Source organism: Balearica regulorum, chromosome 1 (genome assembly GCF_011004875.1).
Source record: "Balearica regulorum gibbericeps isolate bBalReg1 chromosome 1, bBalReg1.pri, whole genome shotgun sequence".
Taxonomy (NCBI): Eukaryota; Metazoa; Chordata; class Aves; order Gruiformes; family Gruidae; genus Balearica; species Balearica regulorum.
The window spans coordinates 2,452,081-2,469,252 of record NC_046184.1 but is presented as its reverse complement, the minus strand read 5'-3'; the positions used below and the strand labels follow the sequence as shown (position 1 = coordinate 2,469,252).

General features: G+C 40.9%; 1 protein-coding gene across 2 annotated transcripts in view; it reads left to right on the top strand.

Moving 5' to 3' along the window:
* Positions 1-17,172, top strand: part of EXOC4 (exocyst complex component 4) — a 403,799-nt gene that overhangs the window by 257,515 nt on the left and 129,112 nt on the right. The window contains exon 11 of one of the 2 annotated variants that reach the window (XM_075756505.1): positions 3,140-3,161. The exons of the other annotated variant lie outside the window; for it this stretch is intronic. Within the exon in view, the coding sequence (XP_075612620.1) occupies positions 3,140-3,146 (7 nt within the window). The 3' untranslated portion in view covers positions 3,147-3,161. Of the gene's footprint in view, positions 1-3,139; positions 3,162-17,172 lie in introns of those variants that run through there. 2 annotated transcript variants of the gene reach the window in all.

The following is a 17,172-nucleotide window of genomic DNA, read 5'->3' as shown; positions in this document are numbered from 1 at the left end:
GGAGATCTAGATTGAGGGGTTTCTTTATTTGTTTGGAGTTTTTTTCTATTGTAGGTTTCTTTTACCAACTTTAATCCAGCAAAAGACATGGAGCTGTTGGAGCAGGGCCAGAGGAGGGCCAGAGAAATGGTCAGAGGGCTGGAGCACCTCTCCTGTGAACACAGGCTGAGAGAGTTGAGATTGTTCAGCCTGGAGAAGAGAAGGCTCCAGGGAGACCTTAGAGCACCTTCCAGTCCCTACAAGCCTTCCAGGGGCCTACAGGAAAGCTGGAGAGGGACTGTTGACACGGGCATAGAGTGATAGGACAAGGGGGAATGGCTTTAAACTAAAAGAGGGTGGATTCAGACTAGATATAAGGAAGAAACTTTTTGTGACAAGGGTGGTGAGACACTAGCACAGGTTGCCCAGAGAGGTTGTGGATGCCCCATCTATGGAAACACTCTGGGCCAGGCTGGACAGGGCTGTGAGCAATTGACGTAGCTGAAGATATCCCTGCCCATGGCAGGGGGTTGGACTAGATGACCTTTAAAGGTCCCTTCCAACCCAAACCATTCCATGATTCTATGAAATTCTACTATTTCTCTTTTCCCCTAGCTGTATGAGCGTGGGCTGCTTAGTATAGTGGAGTACGAACTTGGAATATATGAGCTCATCTGCTTGTACTCCTTGATAAGTGTGTGGCAGCTGACCTCATTGCCACAGAGAATTAAGTTTGCATGGCTCTAAATATACGTTGCCAATGACCAAGCAGTAGGTGATGCTGTGAATTCATACCTCAACACGCCTCGCAGTAACGTTTCTGTATTTTAGCACCTTAAGACCAGAGTCCTTAGGAGCAGCATTGTTTCCCGGTGATGAAGCGTGTTAAGACCCAGCCTTATTGGGACTCCGTAGACATAACACACAACACAACTAAAGCAGCAATTTCCAGAGTCTTTGGCTTTCAGATAAGTGTGTCTATCTCTTGCTTCAGTTCTCTGGTGTGTTGTAACTCAGCACGCTTATAGTCATGTACAGTAGCCCTTAATGTCAGCAGCTTTTTACATTTCATTAAATTGCCTACAGATTCGCCGCTTCCTTTAATTGCAAAAATAGATGCTGACATGATAGGTGTGGCAATCAAAATATGAACAACAAGTTAAAAAGTAAGTAGCAGCAGTTTTCTTGCTGCAGATGTCAATATCTTTGACAAGCAAGTGCTTACGTTGTGACACATGGTAATAGAAAACATCCTGTCGTGGTAAAACTCCACTAGCACCTTGAGAAAAACCTGGTGCCTGCAATACCAAATCTCACGCCAAGTTTCCAGGGTCCTTGTTCAGTGAATTTTATGCCAATAGGAAGCCTGATCTTTCAGTTTATGATCAAGGAAAAAAAAAAAAAAAAGAAAAAAACACCACTAAATCAGTGTACTTCAAAGCCTCCAGGCACTAGAGTAATACAAATAATAAATTAAGAAATAATAAAGTGCAGAATAGTGGCGTTCAGCTTTAGGCTGAGAATGGGGTTGATAAGCAGAGAGTTTACCATTAAGAAAAATTCCTCTGGGGCTTCAGCCTCCCCTGACCGTAGAGTGTCAGGAAAGAAATCAGCGGTTTTGTTGTTGTTGTTTACCTCAGAAATTTAGGAAGAGACAGCAAGTGAGCAAAAGATGCTCCAAGGAGCCCTTCTGGAAAAAGTCCAACCATTGCAAAGTTACACAGATGAATTGATTTAATTAGGCTGTATAATACCACTTCTGCTGCAGCTTTTGGAACAGGCTCATAAAAGATATTAACTGATGCAGTCTGGGTATTGCATATTTGTTTCAAAGATGCCCATGACTCTTTCCTACTTCCTAGGTCATAAAGAGCTCTGCAAAGCGTATAGTTTCCTCGTATTCTTTTTCCCCTCAATTTTCTGTTGTTACTGATTAAAAATGGCTGTGCTGTGGCTGGAAATACTTAAGGGGGACAGAGGCAAAAATCCTCTTTCTTCTGATGTAGCTTGGAGAAATAATTTAGGAGAAAAATGAAAACCCTGTATCTCTGTACCATACTTTAAAAAATTGAGAGTGAAACTGGTGTGGAGAAAATGGGATTTTACTACCCAAGGATTTTTTCTCCTTTGTGGAGGAGCTGTGCCTGTGTTGATGGCCAAGGTGTCCACCCAAATAGAAGTGAATGTTTGGAGTGGAAAGTATCTTTCTTCAGACTCGTGGTGACCTCACTGAAGTTCATTCCATGGGCAGAACTTTGTTTCAGACTATGCTGATCAATTTTGACCATCATCTTGCTCTTCACAAAAGGCAATGGTGGTTACACTGAAAACCCTGGTCTGGATGGGAGTGGAGAACGAGCTGGGTAGTAGGGTAGGAGTAGGCACTTGCCAACTTTGATCTAAAGGATACTGAGGTCATTGAAAAACCTGTTCTTGACTCCAAGGATTTGTGAATATTTAATCTAGCAAAATTAGAGGTAGCTTTTCAAAGAAATTCTGTTATTTCTTGGGGAACAAACCACTTCCAGTGGATCGTGATCGTTTGTGGGGGAACTGTGGGGTAATCAAAGGGTTGTGGGATGGTTCAAGAGACATGTAGGTAGAGCACTAATAGTACCTTGGAAAGAGCATCACGGCAGCCACACAGTGTTGGAAGAAGGATTGCAGAATCCTTTTTCATGCAAACTTTTCAGGCTTACTTGAGGGAAAACGCTGGGAAAATCCAAGTTGCTCCAAGCATGGTGCTATAGTCTTTGTACCAGCAGACCTGAAAGTATCGGTGAATTGAAGTACAGGACATTCCACGTCAACATAAGGAAAGTTTTTTTTACTGTGAGGGTGTCAAACACTGGAGCAGGTTGCCCAGGGAGGTTGTGAAGTCTCCATCCTTGGAGATATCCAAAACCCAACTGGACATGGTCTTGGGCAACCTGCTCTGGCTGTCCCTGTTTGGGCAGGGGTTGAACTGGATGATCCTCCAGTGTCAGCTGTTCTCTAGCTCTGTGTCTTGATACCACTTAACATTTTCCAGGCTGTCAGAAGAAGATACCAGCGATGGCAAGTTTGGCTGTTGTGTTTTGTTGATTTAGGGAAGCGGGAATTCTCCTTTGTAATCCTGAAAGCCAGCACCGTTAAAAGTTTTCATGTACGTCTCTTCCAGGTCATAGAAAATAGGCATGGTGATGGAGTGACACAGGGAATTCAGCAGATGGTGCAATAATTTCTGACATTCAATGCATTTCAGCGGGGCTGCGTAGAGCCTGGTTTGCTGCTCTTGTGTACCCAGTTGTTCAAAATTGCTTTATAATCACCGTGTAAAAACTTTGAAATAGTAAAGACTACGTTGGCAAGACATAGTACAATTACTTTGTTATGCATCTTGTTATATTGGCATATTTGTTTAATTAAATTCCTTGCTAATTAGAGCTGTATGTACTTGCATTAATTATTATTTGCTTAACACAATCAACAGTGTAATTCTTTTCAGAGAAGCCGCACACTTTCTAGTTAAATTAAATTACTGATTTTGTGTGCTTTCTGAAAGAATAGTTGCTCCATTTCTGTCAAATGATAGGTTGCATTCTTTAATGTGAATGAAATTCAATTTAGACTAACTAAAACTTAACATAATATATTATATTTTTAATTGGTGATTAAGCAAAGAAAGGAAAAGCTGGTTTGATTTGTACTTCAGCAGAAAGATGTATATTTTTTCTTACTGGATTACAAAATTGGATGGGTCTGCTATTTATCACCCACCAAGACCTTTTTCCATCTGACAAAGAAAAAGTATATTTGTCTTCTTTGTCGTGAGGCTTTGGAAGGAAACTACTTTCTCATGCCAGAAAAATGTAACCCAGTGTAACTTCTGACCTTTTACCAAGCACTTAATTACTTTTTCAAATGTAGAGTACTATAAACATATTATACAGCCAGGGACCTATCTGTTTTTTAATACTAAGCCCATTAGCTCTAATTTTGATCTGTGGATTTATATTTAGTCCCTAAAATTGAAAGGAAAGTGAGAACATAAATATCTTTAATCATGTTCAATGAGGAAGCTAATAACCAAGTATCTAATTGTTTCTGTGACTAGCTGTCTAGATGCTGCACAACATGGGTAGAGTTTGTGTATGTACATACACCCACACCCATATGTATCGTCTCTCTGTATATCTGGCAAATTTACTGCTCTATCTTTACACCATTGACTTCTGTAGGTTGTTTCTCATTTGAGCAGTGAGCTGCTGATCAATACTGCAAAATGTGTTTAGTGTTGGGGGATCACTGAACCACAGTATATTAATGTATTTAAGTTGAGAACCTCAGGAAAGCGGTAGGAGAGAAGCAACTCAATAGACTAATGCGGTAGGAGCAGATGGAAGAAATAATTCTTCTAAAGCAAAATACAAACATGGCCAGGATTAGGTAGCAAGATAGAGAGGATTTATTCACATCCCGAGAAGGGTTAGGAGTGTTTCTTTGCATTTTTCAAGAGAAAATGTGCCGTTGAATGAGAACTTTATCAGTAGAGGAGCAGAATATTAATGAGTGTGGTGAGCCTACAAGGCTCTTCGATGTCTTCGTAGTCACTGAAATGAAAGTGGGCAGATAATACAAACACTCCTGAGGTCTTCCCGCAGATTACACAGGAGCCGTGTCTGTTCTTCTTCAATATTAGCTAATTGTAGTTAGTCAGTTTTAACTATGCTACAAAATCAACAGAAAGATTTATTTTTTTTTAAAAAAACACAAGTGCAGAACTTGGCTCACGGTTATGTCCATCCCATTGTAGCATTTTTAATCTTTCATTTGAATGCTGGCCTGTGACTGAGATACCTTGGGAATAGAGTAGTAAAACCAGTAAGAATTACAAAGTGTTTCCATGCCGTGTGCTTAAATGCATTGTTGAACAGCGATACATTTTTTCCAAATTTGTTAAAGTGCATCTATTCTGTTTAATAATCACCATTGTTAATCTAGTGGGAAATAAGCATTTTAAAGAAATAAGTGATTTACTCCTCCATACAGAAGGAAGGACACAAGTCCACTCTTAGATACTGTAATTGAAAAATCATGGGGAAAAAACTATGGAAATTGAAGAATCGCAGGAGAAAAAATAGCGAAGTGGAAGAATCAATCGTGACATTAATGAGAACTGCTGGAAATGCCTGTTAATGGCTCTGGGCATCACTGTTTTGGGAATCATTTCCAATCGTAAAGCAGTACCGTTGCCTTTCCACACAAGGAGCATCTCAGAGATGTGAACCTGGTTCCCCAAGAGCGACGTGATTCATTAGAGGATGCTGCTTTACAGCTCTACGTTTTCTCACGCAGGTTGTGTGAAAAACATCAGATCGCCCACTCAGTCTGTTTGCGCTTCTGTTGTCCACCTGGAAAAGGCAATGAGAATATTTCACTATTTCAGCATGAAGGAAAAGATAAATAAAGATGACAAAGATTTCTTTGGTGGAGACTTGCTAATGTCACCCCATGAGGCAGCGGCTGCAAACAAGTCCCAGAGCAGGTAGTAATCAGGTCAAAACTTCTCATGCCCATCGAAAGCCCGTACACCAGTTGACTGAATTGCTAAAGTAGACGTCCCACCTACCCGTGGCGCTTCACAAAGCTCTCAAGAGGGTTGAAATTTTCTTTCTTTTCCAAGTCAGGTTAAAAATCACAGCTACTAGTGGCACTACACATGAGTAAAACTGGGGTGAAGACCAGATTTTATAGTCTTAAGTCTTCCTTCCACTGGAGTCCATTGCAAAACCCCAATCGGCTTTGGTGGGTCCTCGGCTTTTGGGTGGAGTCTTTGATTTGCACTGAGGAGAGTTCAGCTCTGATGGCTTGTACTTGGCAAAGGAGTGGAAATGGTTTAGACTCAGAGATTTTTGCTGATTAAGTAACAGCAGACAAGACAGAGGAAGAAAGTGAAATATGTGAGTGAATATAAATAAATAATAAGAGTCAAACAGAAAGTGAAATATATGAGTGAAGCAACACAAGACAGGCTTTGTGAAGTGGAAGCACAGAGATATGTTTCCTTTCAGAGAACACAAACTAAAAAGGCAGATATTATCTGATAGTTTCCAGAAATTAAAAAAATCCCAAGGAGACTGTAAATTCTTTTACCTCTTCTTGGGACTAAACCTCCTGGTTATATTTTCCAAGCCTAAAACCTTCTTCCAGGAGTAGTATTTTTATAGATGTCTTTTTACTTTTCACGCTTTGTCTAAATATTACTATCCTTCCTTTCGTTGACATGGCATAAACATTTTATCATGGAAACAACTCAACTTTTAAAGAGAGGCTCCTTAACATTGAAGGCTTTAGGCACACTACCCTATGTAAAGCACTTGTAGCACCTTCACTTGCTCTACTCTTGGCCTTATTCTACATATAGACATCTAAATTAAAAGTCTTGCCTACCAGCATCTGTGTAGATGAGATACTTTAACCTCGGTCACTGACGTCTTGGGTTGATCCCATAACAATGAGACCATCCTTTATGCATCATCTTCAAGCAAGCCGAAGGAAACGGAGATACATTTAAATCACAGCTCTGGAAGCTGTAAAATATCTCTGGGCTTCTGGCTCGAGAACAGGGAATTGAGTTTGCAAGGCTCTTTTGCAAGATGAGATGCAAAGGGATAGTGTCTGTCGTCATACTGTTTGGAGCAAGTGCTAAACTTGAGAGATTGCTGGTATGTTGGATCTAGGAAATCAAGCTCTTCGGTATCGGCCCTTGGGGCACTATAGCTGCTTTTTATATCGAGCTTTAACTATAGCAAGGTACTATATTTACAAACACCAAACAGAGATGTGGAGCAAGGGAACTTCACGCTTTAATGATTAATGGAGTCTCTGATATCCCCTGAGTTGGTATTTTTCATAGATCGGATCTTCCTTTTTCTGCCTGGAGGCTGTGTCTGATTTTTCATTCCGTTTCTGAAATCGAGCTGCAAACACCTGAAGTGCACTGCTGTGCTAAGGCACATCACACCATCCTGTGGATCGGGGAAAGTATTGAACATTTCTGTAAAGAAAGCATGTTTGGAATGGATTCCACGCATTTCCATAAGGTAAAGCCTCCGTTTTTCCTCGAGGGAAAGGCACGATGTTAAAACGGCTAGTTTGTGGGTTTGTTATCCCATTTTGTCCTAGGTGATGTGTGTTACAGCCACTTCAGCAGAGTTAGAGAAAATCTAGTTATTTGAGGCGGTGATCACGTAGACCCTTTAGATTAGGACAATAAGACTTTAATAGTAGGAGCTATTTTCTGCGTACTTTTTGTTGCGTTATCCTAACGTCCTCTAATAACACTCTTCTCATTTGTCAATTTTTACCTCTGGGAAAGAGAAGGAAAGCTAAATTGAGAAATATTCATGGATTATGGGTTTGGAGCTTCTCATTCCAAAATTGGACTGCCCTTACAGTGAAGGTCATTTCCTAGCCTTTTAGGTATGGCTACTGGGAATAATCAGCTCTTCGTTTTCTTCTGGTGGCTGTAATCTATGAGTGGAAAAGGAAGGTGTACACTGTACAGCCTTCAGAGAAAATGAGTGATTTCTCTAAAAAATTATGTAGATAGAATACCATTCCAGAATATGTAATTTGTCTGGGATTCTGGGAGTAATATCCCATATGCTCCAGAAATACCCGTGTTTCTGCAAGCAGGTTGTGCTGTTAACACTAAGTTGAGCTCCAACATCAAAATACACTTCTCAGCTGAATCAAGAAATGCTACTTGTAAATAGGTTTATGGGAAAAAAGCTTCCAAATTAAGTTTGTCCAGAGAAGCTGTGGCTGCCCCTGGCTCCCTGGAAGTGTTCAAAGCCACGTTGGATGGGGCATTGGGCAACCTGGGCTAGTGGAGGGTGTCCCTGCCCATGGCAGGGGGTTGGAACTAGATGGTCTTTAAGGTCCCTTCCAACCCAAACCAGTCTGTGATTCTGTGACTCTAAGTCTGACTGCTCTTAAAGCATGAGATTTCATTAGGTCACATACTCCAGTGTTTTCTCACTAGGGACATTGCGTTCTTGGCGTTTTCTCCAAAACTGGGTAGGGATAGCAGGTTGCTCGCATGTCAGTCCACCATAAACTGCTTGTATCAAGTTGTGCTAAAAGAGGGATTAAAATTCCCTTAGGTGGCCTGTGTCCCTTCCCTTTTACTCCATTTTATTCCATTCAATTCGCCTGCCTCCATGCTAACAGTCGTTGGGTAACTTTGTGCAGCAAAGGAGTAGATGTTACCAGGGATTTCATGAAGAGGTTTCCATCCAGCTCCTCCACTGTGCTTCTCCATGCACGTAATGCTTACAGAAATAGAGATGGATTAATTTATGCTTGCTCTAATAAATTAAAAAAAAAAGAGAACTAAGGTCTGACTGTGCAGTGCACTACAGAACAAATAAGCTCCACAAGTAATTGTCGTGGTTATTTAGATATAATTGTTTCATTAGTCATCTAATAGTTCTGCAGACAGCTTCCACTTTCATGTCATATTTGTGTTCTAATCCTTCTCTTTAAGGCTGACTATGGTAAGGAGGAAGAAAAGAAACAGTTTTAATCCATCATTTATTCCAAATACTGAGTACCCAAGAGGAAGGAGGCTTTAGGAATGGGGGGGTAGGGAATGTTTAATAAGACAACAAAATTCATTCACCAGCTTGTTTCAAGGGGATTTTTAGTATTCTGGAGCTAAATTAGACAGCGGATCCAGCATAGGCCCCGGGCTTTGACATGTGTTTTATAATGACAGTTAATTAGATGCTGTCTGCAGCAATCATAGGCTGTCATTCCTAATACATGTCTAGTAACGTGAAGGACAGAAGAACTTCCTCCCCCCTCCTTGCCCTAATTGAAATCGGTTGCCAGAATTAACTCTGAATATATGAGACGGGAGCTTGACAGTTAACGTAGCCTTTCCACGCATGCCATGAAGCAGGACTGTAACTCCTTCTGTGCTCTACGTGTTGGGTGTGGGTGTGGGTACTGCAGCAAAGTGAAAGGGATGGGATTTCCTGGTAGTACAGAGGAACGTTTCCCAGTGCCTCCCATCTCCAGCCTTTCTCAAAAATTACTTGTTGGGGAGCCTTCTAACATTCAAGAGATGTCTAATCGTGCCCGTCTCTTCCAGTGGTGCTCCTCTGCTCCTCCACCATTGGGTAGTCATTATCTTAGAAGATGTGGGTCAAGCTCTTAGAAGGAGGTGATTCAGTTGTCACTCATGCAAGCTTTTATATAATTCAGAGCACCCTGATTCTCAGCAATTTCTTGTGCTCACTGTGATGCTTCAGGAAAATTGGCTTCAGAGTAGCTGTAACGTAAAACCAAGCTCTCTCCTTCCCACCTCTTTCTCTCTCTGTGTTCCTTTCTCCAATCTTTCTGCTCATGCACGTGTCCTTTGATTCCTGGTATGTAAAGTAAGGGTGTAGGATGGTAACAGCGTGGTTTGAGGATAAATATTGTGGATATTTAGACACTGTTAGAACTCACAGGTAAAGAACAGAAACCAGCTCACTGATCTGGTAGGATTCATGGAGGTAGCTAAGTGTAGTTCTCCTTTTACTGGTGGAGAACCAGATGCAAATCAGTTAAGTTATTGCAACGCTGGAGGAGAAGTATTTTCATCTGAGTTAGATAGAGCTCCTGATCGTTGGGATTATACATGGACATTTGGATTACTTCATGGTCTCAGAGCTGATATTCCTATGTAGCACAACATTTTGGACAAACCTCACTTGTCCTGTCTAGAGTGCAAAGACGGTTGATATCAATATTCAGGAGCTATAAGGCATCCATATTGTCATTCAGGATCTTAGAAAGCATCTTAATAAAACTTCATGCATCCATCCTCTTTGCCTGTCATGTATCTCTGGCCTTTGCCAGTAGAGCAGGAGGCACCATGTGCCACCATGTGATTATGGAAGCCACGTTGCTGAGCCACTATTCTGCCCATCAGCTGGGCAGGCAAGATCAATGACCTGTGTATCAGAACAGCTCAAGCAAAAGCATCCTGGAATCTGAAGATCATCATCATGGTTTCTAGATTGGTCCCTTAATTATTGATGTATCGGCCCATTGCTCAGTTACCCACTGTATTTGGAAGTCCTGGCTTTAAAATTAAGTCTGTTGTTGCAAGGCCATCATTTACGATGTGTCCTTGGGTTTAGGTTATGTATTTTTTTTTCCTTCTTGTCTTACTTGAGCTGAGGGCTACAAGTTCTTTGTTTGGTAACATTGATAATAAAGGTTTGGCGGGATAAAAGTTATCTTCAGTTGATGTTCGGAAGGCACCAGCATGGCCTTCAGACAGTTCTTGCAGTGAAGCTCAGATTGACTCTTCACCCTCAGTTGCTTTGCACAGCACAAGCAGAGGAACCCTAGAGTGGGGATGGATTTGTTGGTTTGTTTAGAGTTTTTTTGCAATCATTACTGAAAAAACTTTTTTCCTGTAAAGCCAGTTCCACAATTTGGTTTTTCCAAGAGAGAGCAGTCCTCTCTGCTGTCCTGTCTGACTTTCCCCTTGCCAAGGTCACAGCAGACACTTGATGAGCTCTTTTATTACTGTAGAACTTAGCTCCAAAGTGTTTTCTCCTCCTGGCTGTTTTGCCAACCCTTCTTTCCCAGCAGTGATGTGGAAATCCTATCTGGATCTGTAAGATGCTGAACTGGAAAGTCCCTGCTAGGAATTTTTGGGCTTAGGGCAGGATAATTCACCTGGTTGGATTTCGAAACTTGAGACACTCTCTTAAAAACCACAACTGTTGGCAGGTGTCATGCTACTCAAGAAAATTGGGAATTGTGGCTTCAAAGCAGTGATGTCGACAAGGCTTGTGTCTTTTTTGCATCATTGGGGGAAAAAAATAAACCTTTGCTGTAATTGCTTCATCTAATCCCTTATTAGCCTGTAATATGGTTCCTGTCATGTCAGACTTTTTTTAATTTAATTTAAATAAAATGCTAACAATATTTTGCTTCTAATTTATCCCCATCCTGGCTGCTTCAGAGACTTATAAGTAGATTGTTATGGCATTAATTATGATTACATGGTCAGGCCCTGTTCCTCACTAGAAGTGATACAATTTTGCCCCCACTGTGTCTTCAAACAAGGAATCTACAAACAGCCCTATGATGTCTCCCACTGCTTTAGAAGATTTGATATAATGGAGGGATGATAAAGCAATCAAACAAATCCTATTTACGCATCCCTGAGAGTATAATTCATGCATCAGTGAGCACTGTCAATGGAAAATTACCTTTGGAGTTTAAATTTCCATTCCAAAGTTGCATTATAATTTTGTTTTTATAGGCTACAAGCTTCTGCTTTTTCAAGACCATGAAATTTATATCCAGTTGCCATTTTTACTGTACGAGCAAAAAGCTTAAATACAAAATATTTAATGTCCCTCTCTATAAATTGATAATTTTTAATAGTTTACTCAATGCTGCTGACTTTTACGTTTTGTCTCTGGTTTCTCAGTAGCTCAAACTTACAATTCTGTACACGTGGAGGTTTTTTCTTAAATCTAAGTAACGAAAACAGCAGCTGGAAATTGATTTTCTGGGGACTGTTCAACATCCTCTCATCCTTGTATACTCTTTCATCACCATCCACTTGGGGCTTTATTTGAGAAAAAAAAAAAAAGTGTGAAATAGTGCAAGAGATTTTAGCCCTATTTTTTGCTGCTAAGAACTAGTATGAAAATGAGTACTGTTGCGTGCACATCAGGGGTCGTGTGTCATCTGGCCTCGTGTGAAAGCGCGCCTAGATTTCATTTCCAAAATCAAAGGGAGTTTTTAGCCCAGCGACCTAGGGGTCTGCGTAGTGAGGATGTCATTCTTGTCCATCCGCTAACTCTGGCTTGAGTTTGCCATCAATTGTATTGTCATTGTAGGAATTTGCTAATTATCTGGCTTTGAAGCTGCACTTTTTTTTGCACAGGCATGCAACGTGCTGAAGGTGAGTGTGCTCAATCACAGATGTAGACTCCAGAAGATGAAGGTTTGGGAGAAGGATGAGGTTCATGCATTTCTAAGGAACCAAGACTTCCACTGCTAGTGAGGTGCCTGTCATTGGACAAGTGCCGTGTTATAAGGGGAGGTGCTGGGTCTTCCATACTTCTGTCTTTGTTTTGGGTTTTTTTTATTATTTTGGGCAGTGCTTAGCATCTCTGCTGTGTAGGATCATTCTCTGGGTTTCATACGTTCATTAGTTTTTCTAATAGTCATTCATTCATAAGATGTTTTGGAGAACAGCCACGTTTTACAAACAGGGAAACCCACTCAACAATTCGTGCAAGTCACGTAGTACCATGCTGAAGGTCAGGAATAGGTTCAAGGATCTCAGTTTTTCCTTCCGCTTTGTTGAATGCATGATGGTTTGGTGGAGCGGTGAGTACTGTAGTCATGTTTAGCATGTACTCCTTTTAGCTCATTACCATATTTAGGGCTGTCAACTTTAATATTCATTTCACGGATAATGAAGCAAAGAGTCTCACTCCGGGCACCGTGGCCTTCAAAATTCTGCGTAGAAACTGTCTGTTTATTCCGCATTCTCCAGCCAAAACAGGGCCATCTTGCCGCCGTAAGGCTCCCTCCTTCGGCTGCTGCTCATACCAACCTTGCGGATCTCCATCCACAATGTTTGTATAAGAGATAAGCAGACACCGGTGGTCTTAACCTCTTCTGTGTAGTTCCCACAGTCAGTTCTCATCGGCAAGGAAGAATTACTCATATCGCTTTTTGTTCAGAGGATGGAATAATGGAATAAACAGCTTTTTTTTTTTTCTGAGCATGCCTTTTCTTGTATAACTTCAATCGTTCTTTTTTCTCATTAACTTAATTTTTGGGTCCTCAGTTCTTTAAGGTCATAGGAAAAGAAGGAGGTGAAAGAGGAGAGCAGTGAGAGGGATAAAATACGAGGGACATTATTATTTTTTAATTAACTTTTCTTAACTCCATTCAGACACTACTCTGCTGTCAACACAAGGCTTTGTAAATAGAAAGAGTCATGAGGATTTTTTTGGATTGAGCTCAAGTGTCAGTGCCTCTTTAATGTTGAACGCATCTCCTGTTGAGCTATAAATCCATTACCTTTCAATATACCATACTGTGATCCTAAGGTAGAGATTAATGAAATGGGTAAAGAAACACAGAAAGTTTTCTTTTCTATTGCTTTAATCCAAAACTCAACCCAAATCCAAATTATTTTCTTAGGGAACTGAGAGGTCCACCACAGCTCCAGAATTCACAGTTTAGGCTGATTTCCTTAGCTGGGTCTTAAACTTTTGCAGCTCTTTTTTTATCAGAGCATCCTCGTGCTATGTATGTCTTCAGTTTTCAGCTAGTTTTACTAAATACGGATAGATGCTTTTGGAGGGGGTAGGAGAACTTGAGAATCTGCTTCTCACAGCTTTGTTATTGCTTTGACATAGTCTGTATTTTGTATTCTGTCTCCTCAGTTCCCTTCTCACAGGTCCAGCATCGTGTCCCTTTAATATCGCCATTGGTTTAATACCCACGGGGCTGGAGGACTGTATTTTGTGCTCACTGCTGGATGGAGGCGTTCGATGATTAATAGGTTGTTTCTTTCTCCCATTCATATTATTGTACAGCGGTGCCTAGGGACAAATTCAGGGATACCTCTCTCAGGTGATGGATCTATTGGGAAATACAAAGGCACTGAATACCCACATCTCTTCACCAAGCCTCTTCTCTCTCCTCTCTTGTTTTTTTCTCCGTAGTCACCACCAGCAAGTTAATGTTATATTCATTCTGTTCTTTCTCCTTTTTCATCACTTTGTGTCCTGTTTTTTTTCCACTTTTGCTTCTATTTAATGCTCTTACTGGAAGCGACGTGTCTCCAGAATCATACGCTTGGCTTTTAAAGATAAGCTGATCTGTAGCTACTTAGGTGGAGCCTATCTCAAATAATGTGCATTTGCGATACAAAAATACATATATATAAATCAGTGAATGCATAGAATTGGCAGAATCTTGCATTATTTAAAGTTTTACGTAGGCCTGTCTGCTGCTGCGTGTATACTTCTGCTTTGCTATCTGTGCAATTATGATTATATTGATAAGTGTATGTGTGTGTAAATAGAGAGAGGAACTGAGAAGAGACTAATCTTAAGCTATTATTTCATCAGGGGCTGAATGCTGCATACTAACATTAAAGGGGGGAAAAAAAGCCCAAGGAGAAGTGAGGTATTGGATTCTTCTTTCCAGTCCCCCCCTTTCCCCTCGTCGGAGTTTCTGTCTGAGCAATATGGCATAGTTTGTGACTCCATCTGGAGAGCTGACAGCGCAGGCTGGTTATAATAAAGCTTTCAGCCTTCTTCCCTAAGTCTGTAATTAAATGACATCACGGAATCTTAAATGCATCTGCTGGAAAAGTCAGAAGGCTAAAACATCCCATTAAAGGGAGGAGAATGTTTCCCAGTGTTAGAGAAGCTCAAGTGTGGAACTGCTCCAGGAAAGCTGTTTTAAACCTGCTTGAGCATGGTTCACTGTAGGAAGAGTTGTAGGCTGGTAAGTGTGTTATTGGTTCAAGTTCTTGCGACCCAAAATGTAGTTTTAAAAGAAGCCTGTTGTGCTCAGGGAGATGCAGCTGTGTCTATATGTGTGTATGTACATGTGTGTGTGTGTCTGCTATCTCCGCATGCTTATTTGAAGCGGTGTGTATGGGGGTTTTAAGTATTCTGTATATATTGTTTGGGCAGCGGTCCAAAGAGAGTAGTTGTTTACGCGTGAGTGCCGAAGGGGGGAACTGCAGAGGAATAAAAGTTGAAATTAATAGATGTATTTTCTTTACAGACCCTGAGAAACTGAAATAAGCACTATGAAGTGATGATAAGTAATTAGATATTTTCTGTCTTTCTCTGTCTTCTCTTGAGTCGTTTTTGTTGACTAAGGAAACAAAAGGAAATGTATGTTAAAAGTAGATTGCTTTCAATGTGACCATGCCTCCTAGACAGATAAATGAAAAAAAATATCTGCAAAAAACCCTACAACATGGGCTATCAAATTCATTGAAAGGATTGGAAGGATTCCTTATCAAAGTACCCTAATTTCCATGTAAAAAGTTGGGGGGTTTCTAACTTCTGGTGCTTCAAAACTACCTGAGACATCTGAGAAGGAATTTTTTGTTCATTCTTTCCCTCTCTAACTTTTTAACCATTAGGAATATTGATTTTTCAGTTGTAATTTCTAAGCTACTCTAAGTGGAAGATGCCTTCGACATTTTCTAGCCGTCTTGCACCTGGGCAGATAGAGATGAAAGTTTCTTTTCAAAGATCGAGCAGGTTTATGGGACTCGTAAGATAAAGATGAGATTTAGTCAGTAGGAGGGGGCTGCTTTGTCGTGCAGGAGGATTTCTGGCTGTAACTGCACTTCAAGTTTGAAGCGCTCAAGGCTTTACCTTAACCTGAGTTGGCATTTTTGAACCCATTTTCTTTGGTGTCCATTTTACCTGGGGTTCTAGAGACACACCACTGTAGGAAACAGATGATAAGCAGATCAAAAATACGTTCAACAGCCAGTTACACAGCTATACTGTTCTCAAGTATTTAATCATACACTCTTTCTCTGCAGTTACTCGCTTCCCAAGCTGCTTCTCTTGCTAGACTGTTTTTCTTCTTCTGCTTGATTCATCGGAGGCTGCCACAGTCCAGGATTTTGTGCCCATGCCCTCCACGTGCGTGTTGTGATGATAGGATGCACCACTCTGTCCAGCTGCAGGAAGAGTGACGTTGGGCAGAACGACTGCAGTTTAGGTGCAGAGAAGCAATGGTGACCAGCAGTTGTGGGAAAGGAGATTGCAAATCAGAAGATATCTTAATTTGCTTCTTCCAGTGTTAAGTAAAGATTTAAGTTACGCTTTAATGTGTACCGCATCTCTTTTATGCCCGAAATTAGATCAGATGCTCTGCGTGGATTCATTGGGGAAATTATCCCTTATAACTCTAATTTGAAAAAAAGAAGAAGGAAAAAAAAAAAAAAACAACCCAAAAGCCAACAAAAAACACCTTGAATCCAAAAGCTAAGAAACCCCAGGAGCTGCAAAGATACAAACAGATAAGGTTGTCCCTATTTTCAGCAAAAACGAGTACTCAGCTCATGAAGCGTGAGTACAGGCTCTCTTGTATTCTGGCTGTCTGGGCATCATGAACGTTTGTGGCAAAGACACGCTCATTTAAATATATATGGTCTGAGAAAACTTTGGGGAAAAGAGGGCTGACTGTCACTCAGAGCTTAGGTTCCTTGAATCAGGCAGTACCAATCCAGGAGGGACTGCGTGTGTTGAAGCGCAGGCTTTGAACAGAAAAAATCTTCCCAAATTGGAAGTAATGATGAAAAAAACCCCAGGACGTTACTCAAAAGCAGCAAACAGAAGGTACGGAGCAGCGGTTGTGCGTACACCGTGCCCTTTCCAAAAGAGGGCAAGTCAAAGTCCCGCTGGGATGTGCTTGTGTTGACATGGACCTCCAAGGCACGAGGCAGTTCTTCCCCTTCTTCAGCAATACGAGCCAGGTGATGTCTTCTGCTCCCAGGTGTTGTGGTATGGATTTGCCTTCACACCACCAACTCATCATCTAGGAATTTGGGAGGGAGAGAGGGATGGTTTGTGTCTTCATTGTTTCCTAGTCTCGGTGCCTGTGGAAGTCAGCTTGAAACTGTGACTGAGATGAACCCTCCAGGCTCATAAATAGGAAAGCAAATGAAAAAGAAAGAAGCCTATTTTTTAATTCTTGCAATTTTTAGATTGATTTCATTTGAGTCTGGCTCACTCTTTCATGTTTATGAGAGGCCATATTGTACGTCTGTAGAGTTGTCAGGTCCAGCAATGGTGCTGTGTACATAAACCTAATAGCAACATTTATTTCAGGATAAATATTAAAGGAACAAATCATGATATAGAGCTTTTTTTTTTTCTTATTCATGCCTGATCCAAAACAACATCTCTTCTTCTTTTTAATGGCTGGAGGAAATAAATGGGATTATTTTTTGTATGGCTTCTGCTCCAGTCATTAGTTTTGAATGTCCAAGGGAGAACCTGTAGATGTGGCAGACTGCAGAATTGTGGTCTCCCACTTGTTTGTTTGTTTGTTTGGCCTATGAAAATAATAGGGTTGCTATCAGTAGATCTTGTTATAGATGCTGCAGCCGTTGTTCTCTACTAG